This window comes from Diabrotica undecimpunctata, chromosome 1 (assembly GCF_040954645.1).
Source record: "Diabrotica undecimpunctata isolate CICGRU chromosome 1, icDiaUnde3, whole genome shotgun sequence".
Taxonomy (NCBI): domain Eukaryota; kingdom Metazoa; phylum Arthropoda; class Insecta; order Coleoptera; family Chrysomelidae; genus Diabrotica; species Diabrotica undecimpunctata.
Window position 1 is genome coordinate 76,094,897 of NC_092803.1, and position 21,913 is coordinate 76,116,809.

The 21,913-nt window shown below is 34.4% G+C and overlaps 1 protein-coding gene across 1 annotated transcript in view; it reads right to left on the reverse strand.

Annotated features, from left to right (window-relative positions):
- Positions 1-317: 317 nt before the first annotated feature.
- Positions 318-21,913, reverse strand: part of LOC140450765 (sodium-dependent neutral amino acid transporter B(0)AT3) — a 91,944-nt gene continuing 70,348 nt past the window's right edge. The window contains exons 7-9 of the mRNA XM_072544439.1: positions 19,539-19,900; positions 9,770-10,033; positions 318-589 (exon numbers count right to left, since the gene is read on the reverse strand). Of these exons, the coding sequence (XP_072400540.1) occupies positions 394-589; positions 9,770-10,033; positions 19,539-19,900 (822 nt within the window). The 3' untranslated portion in view covers positions 318-393. The remainder of the gene's footprint in view (positions 590-9,769; positions 10,034-19,538; positions 19,901-21,913) is intronic.

Consider the following 21,913-nt stretch of genomic DNA (forward strand, 5'->3'; position numbering starts at 1 on the left):
TTTTATAGATATAAATTTATATCAATTCCTTTATTCTTTTATTCATACCCATCAGTGGGTGGTCCTTCGAACTTTAATTTATTAAATTGCTAGTTTGACTCTAAATGTAAGATTGCCATCTTAATTCCTTGAGCATCTTCCACTAGTAGCATCAAGTTTTTTGCACTTTATTTACACAACATTAATTAAGATGTGAAACACATTTTCAATGACGGAAAATATTAATGCTATATGATTTAGCTGACATTATCTGAATAAATTTACTACTATGCTAATAAAATGGTAAATACTTAGTATAAATAAAAAATAATTTCACTACTTGTGAACTTGTACAATAGTAAACTCCAAATACCCATTGTCTTTAATTATTGTCTAAATAGATCTTTATTGTCTTTAAGTCTCTTCATCGTCATCATCATAAGAATGCATTGTGGGACAGCAAAGTCCTTCAGACCCGTCTGCTCTTATACAGAACAGCAAAGTTTCTGCCGTTGTCACTTCGTGGGGCATGATGCCGTGGAAGTCTTTCAGCTCGTTTGCGGGGAACCAAGCTTTTTCGTTGTCGTATATTAAAACGTATCCAAATAGCCTAAGAACAATCAGTAAATTAACAAATAAAATTACTGCTACTTAAAACAGATATTAAGATATATAATATATACCTATTTCAAAAAGGTTTTAACTCTTCAATGAAAAAAAAATTTCTAGTGTTATTGGTAAAATTATAAAAATATTCAAAAAGATCAAAATTTTAAAAACGTTTTTCTAAGCCTCCTGACTGCTGGATCTAACCAAAATTACCAGCCAACCGCTGGGAATTTGCCTTTTATAAGTTTCGAACTTTCTCGAATTAAAGCCAATACCTTCATTTTTTTTAAATGCTAAAAATTCTTTGAACTGATATTAGCCCTTTTCCTTCTTTGTAAGCAATGTGATTGTTAACATCCAAACGTCCCTTCTCGTAGTTAGAAAGCATAAAAGTCTTCTTTACTGAGTGATTGTAGAAATATAATCACAATCACTAAGTACATTTTCATGGTGTGACTTGGTCACACCACGAAAATATGGGAGAGAGTAATTGACAGACGGATACGTGAAGAAACCGAAATATCCGATAACCAGTTTGGCTTTATGCAAGACAGAGCAACAACAGACGCAATTTTTATTATAAGACAGTTGATGTAAAAATACAGAATTAAAAATACAAATGCTCACATGGTATTCATTGATCTTCAGAAAGCATATGCATAGAGTTCCTCGGGAGATTATGTGGAAGGCACTAAATAAGAGAGGAGTCCCCGGTGAATATGTAAAGATTGTGAGAGACATGTATGAAGGAGTAACAACTAGTGGTAGGACAGCTGTGGGAAAAACTGATAAATTTCATGTGAAAGTAGGATTGTACCAAGGCTCGGTGCTTAGTCCTTATTTATTCTCATTAGCTATGGATCAAATAACAGTGAAACTAAAGGGTAATATTCCATGGTGCTTAATGCATGCTGATGATGTAATGTTAGTAGAAAATAGTGAAAGCGACTTAGAACCAAAACTGGAACAGTGAAAACAAGCTCTTGAGGAAAAAGGTTTAAAACTCAGTAGGACAAAAACAGAGTATTTGAAATGTTCATTTAAAGATGGAGTAAGTACAAATATAATGATATATTTGGATGGTGAAATGATTGTGAAAAGTAATAGTTTAAGTACTTAGGATCGGTGTTACAGAGTAATGGGAGAATTTATGGAGATGGATGCAGTAGAATTAGGGTTGGATGGATGAACTGGAGGTAACGAGTATTGTGTGACAGAAACATTCCAATGAAGCTGAAAGGAAAATTCTATAAAACAGCCATAAGACCAGCTATGATGTAAGGAACTGAATGTTGGGCAGTTAAAAAGAAAGAGGAACAACGAATTCATGTGGCAGAAATGAGAATACTTAGACGGATGAGTGGAGTGACAAAAAAGGGTAAAATAAGGAATGAGTATATTAGGGGAAGTCTAGGGGTGGCACCAATTGTTGCCAAGATGAGAGAGTATAGGTTAAGATGGTTTGGTCATGTTCAACGTAGATATGTTTATCACCCAATACGAAGAATTGCTGATCTGCGGGTTCCTGCAAGTACTAGAACTGGAAGACTAACAAAAACCTGGCGGGAGACGTTTAGACAGGGCATGGTAAAGATTATTAATATTGATTTGACCCAAGATAGACACTTATGAAAAAATGTAATTAGGAAAGCCGATCTCTTATAATAATAAAGGCAAATGAATGATGATAATGACTGAGTGATTGTAGAAATTATAATTTCCATTTAAATTATATAGCTAGGCTATTGCAGTGATAACTATCCGTCGGGTGCATTTTATCTGTAAGATACATAGAGACTATTAAACAGATTTTTCAAATATCGGGTGACGCTACTAAACTGAGTTGTCTGTGAGCTTCCCCTACTATTGTTTAGAATAGTCATGCGTGCTTGAGTGTGTCATTATAATTTCAGTTCTTAAGATTCGAAGCATATTCTAAGTAGTGTACTTTGCGCCCTCTCGTCAAATAAATATTAACATTTCTCGAAAATTAACATTTTTCTACAAGAGTGTAATTTCACATTAGTTTATACATAAGTACTAATATATATATATATATATATATATATATATATATATATATATATATATATATATATATATAATGCGTCTATTCAAGTGACTGTATCTACAACTTTTAGATTTCATCTTGACTGCCGAGAAGGCTAGCCGGACGAATTGCATTTACTTCCTGTGAATAGTCTCGTGAATAGATGATTTAAAACCCTGACAAGAAAACAAATAAACTAACGTATTAGTGTAAAATTAAATCAATCTACTACTTAGATTAAAATACGCCGGTCTACCGGGTCGCCTATGAATGGTCGCACTTTATAGATCCCTACCGAACGAGCTTGTACGTTTAAAAAACCGAGATATAGAGATCTTATAATAATTAGTGTATACATATTATACATATACTATACAATACAGTCGATCAGAAAGATGCGGCATTATTATTAGTTGTGTTTGATAACGATGACGATAATGAAAAAGAAGAATAAGGTGATGAACCCGATACTGAAGAAGAGAATAATATTCAACAGTGGAATGAATGTTCTGATAGTGATCAGTCAGCTTTTATGGATCAAAACTCCGATGACGATTCGGAAAACTTTTTCTTGGAAATCACATAAAATACTGACATATTTCACTGCTATCAAGAGTGACGCAAAAAATGCTATTCTGCATATGAATGTTGAAATTATTAAGCGAGAGATAATATTCTTAATATTACTGTTCGCTGGATAAATATATTGAGTTAGTCTCAAACTAATTTTACCAAGAAAGAGACTGTAAAACAGATAAACTTAAACTTAAAGTAGTGGTAGATTTTTATACCGCTTAGGGGTTCTTTGCAGTACCAAACGACGTCTAAAATAGTTATGGGGTACTAATTAATCTGGATATGCGAAAATGGTTGCGTTTCGATTTAATTTGAGCTTCTTACCACTCCCTGACACGTGTTTCTGGGTCTTCCCGTCATCAGAGAGAGCTTGTAAGAAAACTCAAACTAAACCAAAACGCACCGGCTACTCGGCAATTATAGACAAAATAATTACCAGAGTATGCTACTAGAGACATCTAGTGATGAAAGATGAAGGAAGTTAAATGTGTCGATAGCAATTAAAGTAAATTGTATACTCACGCTTAATCAAGCCATTAAGAGCGATGCTGGGAATATTTATATTCCACTAAGCATCAACAATTTACCCATGTAAATTACTATCTTTCTTGTACTCATTGCGTCGAGTAAGGACGATAAATATGCGAAAATGGTTGCGTTTCGATTTACTTGAGCATTGAGCATTGAGATTTTCGCATATTTATCGTCCTTACTCGACGCAATGAGTACAAGAAAGATAGTAATTTACATGGGTAAATTGTTGATGCTTAGTGGAATATAAATATTCCCAGCATCGCTCTTAATGGCTTGATTAAGCGTGAGTATACAATTTACTTTAATTGCTATCGACACATTTAACTTCCTTCATCTTTCATCACTAGATGTCTCTAGTAGCATACTCTGGTAATTATTTTGTCTATAATTGCCGAGTAGCCGGTGCGTTTTGGTTTAGTTTGAGTTTTCTTACAAGCTCTCTCTGATGACGGGAAGACCCAGAAACACGTGTCAGGGAGTGGTAAGAAGCTCAAATTAAATCGAAACGCAACCATTTTCGCATATTTATCGTCCTTACTCGACGCAATGAGTACAAGAAAGATAGTAATTTACATGGGTAAATTGTTGATGCTTAGTGGAATATAAATATTCCCAGCATCGCTCTTAATGGCTTGATTAAGCGTGAGTATACAATTTACTTTAATTGCTATCGACACATTTAACTTCCTTCATCTTTCATCACTAGATGTCTCTAGTAGCATACTCTGGTAATTATTTTGTCTATAATTGCCGAGTAGCCGGTGCGTTTTGGTTTAGTTTGAGTTTTCTTACAAGCTCTCTCTGATGACGGGAAGACCCAGAAACACGTGTCAGGGAGTGGTAAGAAGCTCAAATTAAATCGAAACGCAACCATTTTCGCATATTTATCGTCCTTACTCGACGCAATGAGTACAAGAAAGATAGTAATTTACATGGGTAAATTGTTGATGCTTAGTGGAATATAAATATTCCCAGCATCGCTCTTAATGGCTTGATTAAGCGTGAGTATACAATTTACTTTAATTGCTATCGACACATTTAACTTCCTTAATTAATCTGGAGTTTAGTTCTTCCGTTGGACAAAGAATATCAAACTTTTTAAAAGTTTCTATCCCGAAATAATAGAACGCAGATGGATTAATCAGCTGAAATACGAGCTACTTAAAAAATTGCAATAAATCCTAAACAATGAGGTAGAATGTTACGATATTTAAAAGCTAGAGGATCTATCCTCGACGGTCAAATTTTCTAGGGCTCCTGTTCTTCTCGCTAGGTATCCAGAGTATCTGAGGTAGGACTGATTTATTTGTGTTGATAATTTTATATTGACCTTTAGTTGCTTCTTAGGTGCATTTATTTTAAAGTTTGAGATGATCTCTTTTAGTCATAAATGCCGCCTGTATTGCCTGACCGATCATATCGACAGGCCCGATTGCATATTACTCACGTTCCAATCTGAAACCGATATAGCGTCGATTTTCAATCGGATTAGTAGGCCTTTCACTTTCTTGGGCCTTAATACATGGCGACCTCAAGGGAATATCGTAACGTAATTTCTAATTTCCTGTCTAATTCTTATACCTAAATTCGTCCTCAGGAGTAAAACTACCTACTTGGTTAATTTCCTACCAAAAGTAACATACCTAAATTGATCACCAAGAATAACAGGTAAGGAAAAGTAAACACATATATCTTCGCTATAACAAAAAATTATTTTTCAATATAAATGGTGTCATAGAGTGGACTCTGTGATATACCCTTCAGTCTGCAAGCCAATATTTGTTTGTGTTGAACTGGAAATGAAAGCAATAGATGAAGCTTTTTATGTCAAACAGATTCTTACATACATTACCCATAGGCGAGGCAAAAGCACTAAACCTACCAATTTTCCGCAGCAAACATAAACCGCAGTAATAGCCCTACAGGCCTTAGATGTCATTGGCATTTTCTAGTATATGCAACGTACCCAACTGCCAAAAATGGTTGAGAGAGTAGCTGAATGTACTACCGACATATAATGTGTTACTGTTACACAAAAAAATAGCGTTTGTTAGACATGTAAATACGACAATTTTATAAGATCGTCGGTAATGAATATAAAGTTTTCTTCTTTTATTGTGGAAATAGTTATTGTTTTTATAAACTCAATAACTTCTGCTCTATTTTTCGGTGAAGATGGTAGAATTTTTCTTCTGTTGTTGTACAGGTTATTGCAAATATAATAAATATCTTTGACAGTGATAATATGTATGTAATTGGGCAGTATTTTTCGTTAAAGATAAATTTACGATCTTAGAAGGCTTCTCACAAACATCTTCGGCTGCTGTTTGTTTAACACTAGGACTTACTATTTGCCTGTTTAGCCTTTTCAATTTTTTTTTATGATTATATTCCACTTCACTGCGTACAATTAAATTCTCTAAACCTATTATACACTTTCACTTTACAGAAGTAATATGATTATTATCTTAATCTTATTTCACAATGAATATGAATTACTGTAAACTAAATTCAAATTTTAGTAAATCTTACAGTTTAAGTAGCCTTCTTAATGTCTTAAAATGTTCCGAGAAATTTTAATCATTTGCTAGGGGACAAGTTTAGTTGTAGGTTTATAGTTCCATAATTAACAGAACTACAAAATAAGGGTAGGATTATATTATATTATTACCAGCTCGAGGACGAATTTAGGCCCGTCCGTTTCTCCGCTTTCAGGATAAAAGATTGCTTGCCCTTCCGCGTATTAATTAAACCAACTAACCAATTTACCACTTAACTCATCAGACCAAAAGGCGTTGGTTAGTAACGGCAGTAAAGACAGTTAGTATAATAAACATTCTTATTATTATTGTTTTTGAATATTTTAAAAAAATGTTAGTTGTACTAATTAAATAATAGTATTATACACACTGTGTTCATTTGAAAAGGTCCCACCCTCAATATTTCCGAAATGTGACATATTAGAAAGAAATGCTGAAACACATCAACTTCTAACTTAAGGAGAAACTTTAAACCGCTGATGTCATAAACGTCAGCTTCATCCCCCCTCCCTATTGGAGATAACCCTTTCTTAAAATTTATCAAGTTATATCTCATTTTAAAGTGTATTCCATCATATTGTTTTGTCTTTTATATCAACCTTCATTGTTATTTATAACCGTAGTTTAAAATTACTTTTTTTTAACTTTTTTTATTCCTCGTATTATGTTGGCAATTTAAAAGGTCATAATAACAGCCAGTGGCGCACCCAGGGGGGTTAAACCCCCCAGTACCCTATTCCGACACTGAAACTCACACATTTTAACGACTCGAAAGCATGGAGGTAGCATCATAAAAAAAATTTTGGCCAACCAAACCCCCCCCCCCGCCCAAAGCAACAAAAATAAAAGCAATAATAAGAATTAAAAAAGTCATAGTGATAATTACAATAGCATGATTAAGATGTGTGGTCTTTATGAGTATATTGTTGATCTTTAATAGATAACACTGGTATTGACCATTTTTCAAAATAGTTTATATACATTTCATATTCAAGAGTTTTAACAATTCTGCTGTGAATTATTTTTAAAAATGTGTTAAGTGTGTGACTCATTAAAGCTATTGTTCTGTGATCTAAGCAAGTTGTTGCACTTGGCTTTTTGGGAATTGCTACAAAAGTCGATTGCATTCATTGTCTGGGGATTGTGGCAATCCGATATATTAGATTAAAGAGTTCAACCATCAATAACATCTTCATCGGTGAGTTTTAATAATTCGATTGGCACATCATCTGATCCAGAAGCTTTACCCTCTTTTGTGTTTTTGATGGCATAGATGACTTCTTCTCTTAATATTGGTGGTCCGGTATCCTCGGTGATTTCTAATGACAGCTCTTCTCTTTCATCATTAAATAGTTGTTTTATGTAATTGGTCCAGTGACATAATCTCTCCTTCATATCAGTAATAATATCCCCTTTAAGGATATTCATTCTTGTACGTTTTCTAGAACCTGTCATTTCTTTGATTTTTTTATGTAAATTAAAGCTATCATACTTTTTATCCAGATCTTCTATTTTCTCGCATCTGTCGGAGAGCCACCTCTCTTTTGCCTCTCGAATTTTCTTTCTGATGTTTCTCTGAATTTCTTTGTATTTATTCGCGTCTTTTGCTTTATGTTTTCTTCGTTCTTCCATAAGTTCAAGAAGTTCTACTGTCATCTAAGGTTTTGTTTTTTCTCCAAGTGGTTTAAGGGTTTCTTTTCCAACTGACAGAAGGACATGTTGAATTTTTCCCCATTTTTGGTCAATAGTTAGAGTTTCCGCATTATCTTCTTTGACTTTCCTTAAGTTCTCGTTTATTTTAAATTTTGTTTCCGCATATGTGTTGTCTTGTTTAAGACGTCTTTTATCCATGATTTTCTTGGTGCTAGAGCTGTTGACCTTCGTTAGTTTCACTCTCATCGACAACACAACCGGGTTGTGATCGGAGGATATGTCCGCTCCTGGATAAGTTTTAGATGATATTATAGAATTTCTATATCTTCTATTGACGATAATATAATCTATTTGATTTCTGACTCTTTTTTATTGTTATTGTCAGCTGGTGGCCTTCATGTATATAGTCTACGTTTAGGAAGTTTGAACAAGGTATTTGTAATTATGAGTTCCTCATTGACACAGAAATCGATAAGCCTATCGCCACGTTCATTCCTTTCCCCGAGTCCATATCGCCCCACGCAATTCTCTACTTCTCCTTGGCTCACTTTAGCGTTCAAATCGCCCATTATAATATTTATATCTTGTCTTTTAGTTAGCCTTAAGACATTGTCGATTTGTTCATAGAAGGTCTCTATGGTGTCTTCATCCTTGTCTGCAGTGGGTGCATATACTTGGATTATATTTATTTTACGTTTTAAATGAGAGTTTAGAGACAACATTAATACTCGATTAGAGTAGGGAACAAAGTTACAAACAGCTTTCTGAGAATTCTTATCAACTATAATGCCAACTCCCTGTTTATGCTTGAAGTCGTTGTTTCCAGAATAATACATTGTTTCATTTCTGGTGTTACATTTTCCTGATTCAGGCCATTGTATATCGCTAAGGTCCAGTATGTTAATTTTTATTCTGCACATTTCCGACACAGCGTAATCCAGTTTGCCTGATTGGTATAAACTTCTTACGTTCGATCCTCCGATTTTCAAGGCTATAGAGTTATTCTTATTTGCTTGACAGGGATTTACCTTGATGACGACCTGAGAGGCCCTGTCGTCTAAATCTGATTGTCCTCCCCTGTCGGATCTTGGATTCCGAGCTCCATGATCATTAAGTAAATTATCCATTAGTGGATCCATGATGATTTTTACTAAGGATATCCTTACGTATCTTTAATGTGGTAGTCATCCCCTGGCTTTCCGCATCCCAATGCCGTTGACTAATTTAGTTCTTTCGCCTTCGGAGTTAATTTCTATGTTCCAGGGCAATGAAGTGCCCTACCACGTGTCGGTTCTTCCATCCGTAGCTGTTGACCAACAGGTGGGGGATTACTTATACCTATAATCGTTCGGTTAATTTAACAGCTCTAGTATCCAATAATATACCGATCCAGGATCATTTCCCTTACGCTCTATCTTGGTACTGATGCTGCTGTCTGACAGAGTAGGATATGTGAATGGAAACTTTGGTAATTAGGTGGGAGAATGGGTTTAGGACATAATTTCTCCCAGGTACCAGGAGATTGGGAGATAATTATGGCTGACGTGGGCAGGGTCGCATCCCTGAAGTAGATCTATCTTCTACCGGTAACTTGTTACCCAACTAAATAAAAAAAAATAAGGGATATCTCCAGTAGGGAGGGAGTGAATCTGACCCTGACCCCATGATATTGGCGCTAAAAAATGTTCCCCCCAAGGAAAATATTCAAGTGTTTCGGTATTTCTTTTTAATATGTAGAATTTCTGAAGAATTGAGGGTGGGTCTTTTTCAATTGAACACGTGGTATAAATAAGGACAGTGTATATAATGTAATTGTATTTAATCGTACCTTGCAATAGCAACACCAGGTATCCATAACACGGAAGCCAACACCAACACAGTAATTAACAAGATAGCCCATAGAGGCCAAGGATGTCGTTCAGTCTCTCCTCTCGCAGCCACCCAAGCCGCATATCCAGTACCATCTACTGCAATTTCGATAAAACTTGCTACTAATATGGATAGCATCGCCAACGGGGAGAGGTATTTCCAACATATTAACCAGTATAGACCAGGACGGCTGCCAGTCATCATTTCTATGTCATCGGCAAATCTAAGACAGATACCAATAAAATACATTAAAAGGTATACTTAAATATTGTTTGATATGTTATCTGACTCGGAGAAGAAAATGGTTCCAAAACAGAATCAGAAAATAAAAGGTAGAATAAGAATAATGTTATAATATTCTGTTTGTCTGCATATCTATCTATCTATCTAGAAGAAAAAAAAAGTTAAAGTTATAATTTAAGTAAATAAATCTGGCAATGAATATTCATTTGTCACGTTATTATTATTCGTCAGAGCTCAACACTATTTCATTATCTATTCCATTTGACGTAGAATTAAGGGCCCCATTCACGTTGAGATTAGTATCGTTACATGTGTCACGACAAATTGCAATACACGTATCTTGAGATTTGTATCTGTACCGCTATTGTATCTACACGTTGAGATGGACTCATTAAACATCAGTTAAATTAAAAATTTTTCAATTCACATCTAGAAGTGTGAAAGTGTAATACCTAACCTCTGACTAAGTGGTTGTAAATCTGAATTTAAGAGTATTTCATCAAATAGCTACATAAAAATAAATTCACAGCTGATTAAAAACAAAATAAATAAAACAGTTGACAGTCGTTATCAATGTTCTCATAGGAGAGAACCAAAACTACACAAAAGGATAAAAATTTAATCATCATTATTAATTCCTTGCACCAGAAATGTTCCTGACCGGGAATGTGGCCGGATTAAATACCAACCAGCAGACTGATCCAATCGACCAACAATCATATCCAATGCTAGAGATGCGAACATCATACATACTTCTACAACAGCCAAACCCAATATCGATAGATATATCACAGTACCATCAAAACCAATTACAACCCTTCCCTAACAGTTTTGCTAATCAATTCAAACTTCAGCCACAACCACCTCCACCGGCTGAAGTTAATACAAATCAGACACCCTTACACAGTCATTCAAATTAAATACAACATCCTCAGCATACAGTCGAAAACCCAAATTACTCTCTAGAGCAGTCGTCGAGCGAAGAAGAAATGGAAAGTCATACAAACGAACATGAAACTCCGTCGTAACAAAAAGTAACCAAAAAAAAGAAAGAAATCACAAATACATAGACCTACTAAGCAAAATATACAAACCATAACAAATAACAGATTCCACAATAACAAGTGCTACAAAAACAAGAGAGCGATGGAAACTAAACTGCCAACAACAACACTGATAACCAAATATCAACAATCAAATGATCAAAGGCCACCTCCATTCTATGTCTACGGAGTGACTGACTATATGGCAACACTCCCAGATAGTGTAGCTAAAATAAACACCTCTTAAGTCCAGAAACGTATAGGAAACTAGTAAGCTATATGAGAGAAAAGAAAATTGTATTCCACAGCTACCAACTTCAACAGGATAGAGCATGTAGAGTTGTAGAAAGGGGACTACATCATACACTTTATACAGATGATATAAAAACTGAACTTGCGAAAAAAGGCCACCATGTTAGAAACATAATCAATGTTAAACATAGACTGACAAAGTAACCTCTTTCACTATTCTTTATCGATCTTGAAACCAACACAAATAATAAAATAGCATACGAAATAGAATTTCTATTCAACTCAAAAAATTAACGTAGAGGCTCCAAGACAAAGGAACAGTATAATCCAGTGCACCAGATGCCAGGGCTATGGGCACTTTAAATCATATTGCTTAATAGCATATAATTGCGTAAAATACGGTGGTCCTCATTATATAAAATCATGTACTAAACCTAAAGATATTCCTGCAACTTGCGTTTTATGTAGTGACAGCCATCCAGCCAATTAAAGAGGTTGCACTATATATAGAGACCTAGTAAAGCACAGAAACAAAAATAATGTACCCAGACTACAATACAGCGTAAAACCCAGAAAACACAGTGCAGCACAATCATATAAATATAAAGGTAGTTATTCCCAAGTCGCTTCAGGAAATCTCCAAAGACAAAATGAAAACAGTAATAATAAGGATATAACTACGCTAAAGTCAGACTTCCTAAATGAATTTAAAATGTTATTTAATCAGTTACTTAATTAGGGTTAATGCGAAGTTTAAAATTCCATAAAAATCATAGATTGGAATACTTGGTTGGTGAAAAATACGAACTACTAGGAATATAATGCAGGGTAAAATCAAAGGCAGAAGAATCGTATGACGACGTAAAATTTCGTGGCTACGCAATCTCCGTGAATGGTTTGGATTAAGTTCAATTGAACTATTCAGGCGCGTAACCAACAAAATTATAATTGCCAGAATGATTTCCAATCTCCGATAGGAGCGGAACATGAAGAAGAAGACTTAATTAGAACAGCATGATCCTCAACATGCTAACAACAGTTATAAGCAAAAAAACAAATTAATGTCTAAGCAAATAAGAGTAGCGGCCTGGAATGCCAACGGCCTAACAAATAATGTCCAAGAAATTACGTTATTTTTAGAAGTTGACCAAATAGTTATATTATTAATTTCAGAGAGTCATTCAACTGATAGAACAGTTATCAAAATTCCATTTTACACAACATTTTTTACCCACCATCCCGACGGAACAGCCCATGCAGGATCGGCAATCATAGTCAGATCATCTGTTAAAAATAACAAAGTTATTCCACACTTAAAATTTAAAGCACTTCAATCAGAATAGAAACCTTCTCGTGGCCATTGATTGCCGAAGCTATTTATTTACCTCCTAGACATAATATTTTAGTTGAAGACAACGACAGCTTCTTCCAAACCCTTGGCTCGCACTTCCTGGTAGCAGGCGGTTGGAATGCTAAAAATACTCTATGGGGATCACGACTAACTACAACGAAAGGTAGAAACCTACATCGGTCATTACAGAAAAACAATTCATTCTTTTTATCCACAGGAGAACCAACATACTGGTCAGCAGATAACAACAAAATTCCGGATCTTCTAGATTTCGCAATATTTAAAGTTTTACCTAAAGACAGTTTTACATTATGCTATTTTTATGCTAGGCAAGAGCCATGCAAGACAGATCATAGAACTGGGCATGCCCACGGGCTATTTCCATGCAATTCCTGTGCTAGACGAAAAATTAGAACATGTTCTATTTTTCATGCTATTTTCTTGCAATTTATCGTTAAAATTTATGTTGCCAACATAACAATTTATAATAGATTACAGAATAAAACATAACCTTATCTCTATCTTTAGCGTATATCATAAATTGCCCTACACACAATGGGAATAAATTGAGATATAGCTGATTCTGATACTCTAAAATTGTACATTAGAGATCGAAACGTTTCACCAGTTGCCAGATACCTCAAGTTATAATTAATTTTGTCCTTGATGGAATGCACTGGCGAAAATTGGTATCTCTTTTCTGAATTAAGGGATTAATTTTTTCCAGGAGCTTAAGGAAAGTGGACTCGTTCATTCGAAGAAAGTTTTTAAAACTTTGAAGGTCTCTAGCATCCAAGAACTCTTGGGGTAACTTCAAATTTCCCAGTCCTGCATTCAACCAAGGTTTGACCCAGCATTTTCTAGGTTTTCTTTTTTTATTATTTTTCATGATTGTTGCTACAACAGCAATATTCAACAATAACAATGTTTTCTTTTCTTTGGTTGACATCCTTTAGCCTTTTAATAGCCATAAATAGTGTATACTTATTTATTATATTATTTATTTTAGTACTTAATTATATTTATTTAAAATAAAATAACCTCAAATTGATAAATATTTTCTCTGTTGGCAACAAGGAAAGTGGGATCTAAAATTGCACAGAAATATCTCTGATGTAAAAAGGTCAAGCTAGGCAAGAGATGTGCCATGCAAGACGGACTTGCATAGCATGAGACTTGCATAGCCTAGATGTAAAGCTGCCTTAAGACACATTCAAAAATAAAGCTACAGTTCATTCAAATTTGACGTGCATTAAAAGTAAACAAAACCAGGCTATGCTACGTAAGACTTCATAGGCGTGCGGTTTTGCCATATGTCCTATTTCCTATCAAATTAATAAAACAGTATGTACAATTAAAGATTTGTTTACTATGAACAACGAAGATAAAATATACAATGTTAGTATTATTTTCAAGGAAATTCAAAATTAGCTTCCCTACTGTAAAATAAAAAGAAACTTAATATAAAATAATAAAGCAGTAATAATAAATAATAAAATTATAAAAATAATAAAGCAGTAATTGCAACGTTGTTTTGACGCTTAAGCGATCGAAATCGAAACATCAAATACACTTATTTTTTAAAGTAAATTGTGTGTTAGTTCGCATCAAAAGTAGTAACTTATTATTATGTTTTCAGTTTTTATTTGAAAAACAATAAAACTCAAGTGATCCAGATTACAAATGTTACTAGAAATTGAAAGCCCATTTTACATACATTTCGTAAATTTGAATACAGATATACCTTAACTTAAAATGTTTTCATAAACAAAAATTTTGTATTAAAAAAAATAAGGTATTGCACTTGGAGAAGTGCCGCCAGAAGCGGCACTTCTGTTTTAATAATTTAATACGAAAGCAAAACCGTATGCCAAATTTTGATTTATTGACTACGAAGGCTTCTGGCTGAGTACAAAATAATCAACTGATCAAATCCTATCACGCGATATAGAAAATAAAAGGGAAGTATATAACGAATATATTAAGATAGAAAATCAATTACATTACAAGATATAACGAATCTTGATAGATTCGTTATATCGTCCCTTTTCATTTGCTATGTCGCATATTAGGATTCGATCAGTTGTTTATTTTCTACTCAGCCAGAGGCCTTCTTTAAGTCAATAAATCAAAATTTGTCTTACGGTAAATTTTTTTTAAACGATACGTCCATTAATAACAAAGATGCCGTGTAGTGCCTTTTTGGTAGTCGCCTTGTTTGTTTTTTCTATCTTAATATAACCGTTATCTCTCCCCTTTAATGTTCTATGCGCATGTGAGAATTCGATCAGTTGTTTATTTTGTAGTCAACCCGAGGCCTTCTTGAAGTCAATAAATCAAAATTTGTCTTATAGTAAATTTATTTTCATCCATAGTGCCCTATGATATCTCGTATGTAACTATACGTCCATTAATAACGAACATGCTGTGTAGTGCCCTTTTGGTAGTCGTCTTGTTTGTTTTGTCTATCGTAATACAATCTTTATCCCCTTACCTTTCATTTTCTATGCTGAATGTTAGCATTCAATCAGTTGTTTATTTTGAACTCAGCCAGAGGCCTTCCTTGATTCAATAAATCAAAATTTGTCTTATAGTAAATCTATTTTCATCCATAGCGTCCTATGATATCTCGTATGTAACTATACGTCCATTAATAACGAAGATGCTCTGTAGTGCCGTTTTGGTAGTCATCTTGTTTCTTTTGTCTATCTTAATATAATCCTTATCCGCTCCCCTTTCATTCTATGTCGCATGTTAGGATTCAATCAGTTGTTTATTTTGAACTCAACCAGAGGCCTTCCTTGAGCCAATAATCAAAATTTGTTTTATAGTATATCTATTTTCATCCATAGCGTCTTATGATATCTCGTATGTAACTATATTTTTATCCCATCCTCTTTCATTTTCTATGTCGCATGTTAGGATTCGATCAGTTGTTTATTTTGAACTCAGCCAGAGGCCTTCCTTAAGTCAATAAATCAAAATTTTGGTGGGAAACCGCCATTAGATATTACATTTAATTTTAATTCAATTTTTACATATTCAATTTAATTTTATTAATTCAATGCATTACAATAACGAATTCACTTATTATGTTGTTGGAAAACCTCATTCTAACATTTATTAATTTAATTTCTTATTCTTCTGATCATAAAGTATAAATGATAACATTTATTATAAATATAAATTAATAAATTCAAGCACTATAATTCCTTGACGCACGCATTGGCTAAAATATTATCACTAGAACAACAGTGGCCCAACTAAGTTATAGCAATTCTTCCGCGTACAAGGACTACTAAATGATATGGTATGCTGTTTATACTTGAGTTTCATATACGATGTCTATTTATATAGTTTATGAGGTGGATATTATGTACGTTTTGTCGTCAGGTGCCACCAATCATGCACCTCGACGTGCATCGCCCTTCCTTCTGGAACTTATAATTAAATTTAATTGGTTGAGAAATGAAAAAGTTTCATATAAAAGTTAATTTATCTTTAAATATGGAACATTTTCGGATCTCAAGTCAGTAGTGTCAGTAGTCTCTAGTACATGGTTTTACCCGTGTAGGGTAGCTCCCTAGAGCACTTTGCTCGAAGGGCTCTGCAAACTTTCTAAGACTCTGAAGCTGAGTTTTTTCTTGTTAGAAAGACTGTGTTTTATTTCCACCACCAATAAAACCATAAAGGCATTGTCTCTTCAAGACAATGCCACAATAAGACCGTACCGCCTAACTACGCAATATTACACCATATTGCGCAATAGTTAGAACAATTAATAAACATGGAAACTTGCACCAAGTTGCTGAAAGGAAACACCTTTTCTTACGTTTATTAATTACACCGGAGATGACATGGCGCCCAACCATTTAACGAACTCTACCACAACTCCGAGATGTCAGAGTTCTCATGCTCCAGCGATCGAAAATCGCAAAAGTTCCAACACGACGCCTGCATCAAAACCACTCAAGAAAACAGCGGGGAGAAGCATCGGATGTTAGTACACCAAACTAACATGCCGATATCCACCTTCTGCAGCCTGAAACCATCGATGTGCCATAACTCCGACGAGCCAGCCTACTTCATGCTAAGTACTGGATGCGATGGATGTCCCCGGAGTAGCCAGTCACTGCCAGCCCTACCATTATGTGGTCCAGAGTCACCACGGAGGCTTAGGCAAACTCGCCTACGACACACCGGCGACATGCAGATGGGAAACGTATAGCTAGAGAGGACGAAGCCGCCGTAGAACAAGCACATCACCGAGGATGGACCTGCAGATGCTGTCAACAACACCGACCACCGCCTGTGAGTGTTTTGTGCAGTGCAAGTGCGTGCTACGCGAGTGTAGTGTGTGTTAGAGAACTGTAAGTAAATTTGACAATATGGACATATCCATTTTTTAATATATTTTATGCATTTTTTCTTTTCTATATGTGAATTGTAAAAAAAATTGTTTTCTTAAGTTTTCTAATAAAATCAGCTTTTTTTATCAGCCTTAGAGTCTCCAAAGCAGGGGAGATATCGTCAGGTGCCACTAATCATGCACCTCGACGTGCATCGCCCTTCCTTCTGGAACTTATAATTAAATTTAATTAGTTCAGAAATGAAAAAGTTTCATATAAAAGTTAATTTATCTTTAAATAGGGGACATTTTCGGATCTCAAGTCAGTAGTGTCACTAGTGTCTAGTACATGGTTTTACCCGTGTAGGGTAGCTCCCTAGAGCACTTTGCTCGAAGGGCTCTGCAAACTTTCTAAGACTCTGAAGCTGAGTTTTTTTCTTCTTAGAAAGACTGTGTTTTATTTCCACCACCAATAAAACCATAAAGGCATTGTCTCTTCTAGACAATGCCACAATAAGAGCGTACCGGCTAACTACGCAATACTACACCATATTGCGCAATAGTTAGAACAATTAATAAACATGGAAACTTGCACCAAGTTGCTAGTTTCATACGTTTATTAATTACACCGGAGACGACAGTTTATACATTGTAAATCGTGATTTGGGAGTGCTCCTCGTAATATTCATAATGTTGATAACGTGTCTTGGTTTGTTTACTGCTACTGCATCTTTAAGTTAAATTTGGTTTAGTTTTGACAAAGTTTTGTTGTAGTTGTTGTAGTGATAAAGTTTTGACCTAAGTTCACCATAATAACATTAAGCACAACTATAACATACAATTAACAGTCATTAAGACTATCTAACAAAAAAACAAAATGGGGACAATTTAAAAACACCATTAACCAGAATATAACGTTAGATCACCAAATAAAATAATCTGATGAGCAGGAATTTGCAGTACAACAGCTAACGGCTGTAATATAAAACGCTGCTTGGGCATCTACCCCTATAAGTAAAAAGGGTAATCCTGAAGACAACAATGTGCCATTACATATCAAACAAATTCTGACTGAAAAAACGAGAGGACGGTTCATTCCACACAAAAAGTGGTAATAAATATTTTTATTCAAAATTACAGCCACATTTATTATTTGAAACGTTATTTCTACCCTCTTTCTACAGATTCTTGGTAAATCGACTATTCTACCTGGGGGCGTTTTAGGGGAAAACCGAAGAGTGAAAGTGGTAAGCTTTTTTTGTATTTTTTTTGGGGTCCCAAAGTTGATATTATCTGCAAAATTCAGCTTGTTTGTATGATTTTTAGAGGTTCAGTTGCATTTTCGTCTCTGACAACTGGATTAATTGTATTGAATTCTACGCATTTATTTTAACGAATTTTTCAGTACCAAATTAGTCTTAATTCACAAGCAATTGATTCAATTCCAGCCATCATCTGGTAACTTTTTCTAGCTTTTGCTTTCACACAACGTTCCTGCTATTTGCTCAGCCTGGTTAAGATTTTTGAGTATTGTTTTCTTTATCCCTTGAAAATAATCTTCATTGTTTTATTTTTTATGTATTCTTATTTGTTAGGATACAAATTCTGTATTCTGTATTATGTATTCTTATTTGTTAGGACAAATAGTTCTTATGTCCAAATAACAGAGATAGAGCTAGAAACGCCGAAGAAAACTTCAGTATAGACCAATATAATTTTGAGGTAGTAAATAAGTTTACATATTTGGGTTCCCTCATAACAAACGATAATAACACATCTGAAGAAGTAAAACGGAGGGTACTGCTAGCAAACAAATGTTATTTTGGACTAAGCAAGCAGCTAAAAAACAGAAATTTAAGCCAGAAAACCAAACTAATAATATATAGCACACTCATCCTACCAGTGCTGACATATGGGTCAGAAACATGGACCATCTCCAAAACAGACGCAAATCTTCTGCTCGTCTTCGAAAGGAAGATACTAAGAAGAAGAATGGGCGCATTCTGTGAGAATGGTATTTGGAGAAGGCGATATAATTTCGAATTGTACGAGAAGTATAAAAAAATAGTAAATGGTAGAGATGTAATATCCTTCATAAAAATAGGTAGGCTTAGATGGGCTGGACATGTGTCAAGAGCAAATGAAAATTACCCACCCAGACGAACTCTATTAACGGTCCCAGTGGGAAATAGGAGTAGAGGCAGACCACGACTGAGATGGAGGGACGGTATAGACGAGGACGCAAGGAAAATCGGCGCAGCAAATTGGCAACGGTTGGCGATGAACAGAAACGACTGGCGAAATAGACTGGGGAAGGTCAAGGCTCAACTAGAGCTGTAGCACCACTGATGATGATGATGATTTGTTAGGAATATTTTTAATATTTAATTTTTCGATTTTTAGACAATTTCGCAACCCGTTGTTTATACAGTTTAGCTTTTGTTTTACATAAAATTGTTAATAATAATATTAATAGATTTTTAAAACTTACCTTCGTAAACCATAAACATACGCTACACCTATACATTCAAAAAAGGCAATGATGAGCAGCGGGTAATTCCCGCAAAAGTTATCAAAGAGTACGAAGACATAGCTTCCAGCGCCATGAGCAAACGCCATAGATATTAGGCAGCATAGTGTACATAGGCTTCCGGTGAGAATCTCCTTGGGTAGGTTAGGGAACAATTTCATATCGACCACTGACGTAACGACACCTTCCAATGTGCCAAACTGTGAGTCTATGCCCAAGGTAAAGAGCATAAGGAAGAAGAGAACGGACCAAAACTGAGCACCAGGAAACTGATTTATTGCTTCGGTGAATATGATGAAAGCCAGGCCTGTTCCGGATGCAGACTAAAAATAAAACTCAATGATTAATATTTTTATATTCAATGTGGAATCCATCATAAAATTGCTTTATCTTTATTTTCAAAGTTTATAAAAAAATATTAGACCCTTCAATTTTAAAATGAGCGCTTTATAAACATAAATTTAATTATACAGTAATTATTTTTATAACTATTTATTTTATAAAAACCTGTATATATTTAAATTTTTAAAAGTTCTTTAACAACCTGATCTTAACGAACCATATTATGTTGGGCCCATTATGAATAGTAGAGGGTAAAGTTTTGAAATTATATAGTGTGGAAACCACTTATAGAACAAAATTGTTTGTGTCCTTATTTTAAAAAATTATAAAATCACTGGGATCCATCAACTTTTAAATTCAAATGTGCGCTTTTAAGACATAAACTTAAATTTACAGGGTATTTCACGCAAGTCTAGCAGTCCATCATCTTTAGTTTTAATGAAACATCCTGTATATCTTGCATATTATTATATGCATATATATATTATATGCATAAAATTTTAAATAATTAATAAATTATCAGGCTTTAAATAATGAAATTTTTTTAAAATAGCTAAATACATACATCAATTTTTTTAACTCGGTATCAATATATTGAGTTTTGTATTTAATCTGTTGATGAAGTTTATACATAATTTCAAAATTTCACATTGTATTATTCATAATATCAGTCAAACTGGCAACAGGTGTTATGTTCTCAAAAAACTTGATAGCGTGTAAAATTTATATTAAAATCAGCTGAGTACTTTCGGCATGTAACATGCCATCTTCATAGCTTCCTATAAGGAACAATATTTTTAGGGACATTTGTTTTTTATATACAATGATTAAATCGGTAAGATAGTTTCGAAACAAATTCAGATTTCTGCTTTAATCTGGAGCCTTCTAAAAATTGCAAGACATGACCAGACGATGATAAAGATGTTAAAGAAGACATGGGGAATCTAAAATTTGCATTCCACGACATGTCTATTCATCTAGGCAGAAATCCTAACGAATTTGTTTCTCGTACTCATACAGAGTAGATCCGAAGAAAATGAAAAAGACAGAAAAGATTTTATTTCACGTTCAAAGCGTCTATGTATCTATTGATACGTATTTCGCTTTAATAAAGCTCATCAGAATAGTTATTCATAGTCGTTCTTAACGTGAAAAATAAAATTCTCTGTCTTATTAGAAGTAACAATAACATGACTTCGTTATGGACGCAATAGCGACATCTGATAGAAAAATCGGTAAGATAGTTTCGAAACAAATTCAGATTTCTGCTTTAATCTGGAGCCTTCTAAAAATTGCAAGACATGACCAGACGATGATAAAGATGTTAAAGAAGACACGGGGAATCTAAAATTTGCATTCCACGACATGTCTATTCATCTAGGCAGAAATCCTAACGAATTTGTTTCTCGTACTCATACAGAGTAGATCCGAAGAAAATGAAAAAGACAGAAAAGATTTTATTTCACGTTCAAAGCGTCTATGTATCTATTGATACGTATTTCGCTTTAATAAAGCTCATCAGAATAGTTATTCATAGTCGTTCTTAACGTGAAAAATAAAATTCTCTGTCTTATTAGAAGTAACAATAACATGACTTCGTTATGGACGCAATAGCGACATCTGATAGAAAAATCGGTAAGATAGTTTCGAAACAAATTCAGATTTCTGCTTTAATCTGGAGCCTTCTAAAAATTGCAAGACATGACCAGACGATGATAAAGATGTTAAAGAAGACATGGGGAATCTAAAATTTGCATTCCACGACATGTCTATTCATCTAGGCAGAAATCCTAACGAATTTGTTTCTCGTACTCATACAGAGTAGATCCGAAGAAAATGAAAAAGACAGAAAAGATTTTATTTCACGTTCAAAGCGTCTATGTATCTATTGATACGTATTTCGCTTTAATAAAGCTCATCAGAATAGTTATTCATAGTCGTTCTTAACGTGAAAAATAAAATTCTCTGTCTTATTAGAAGTAACAATAACATGA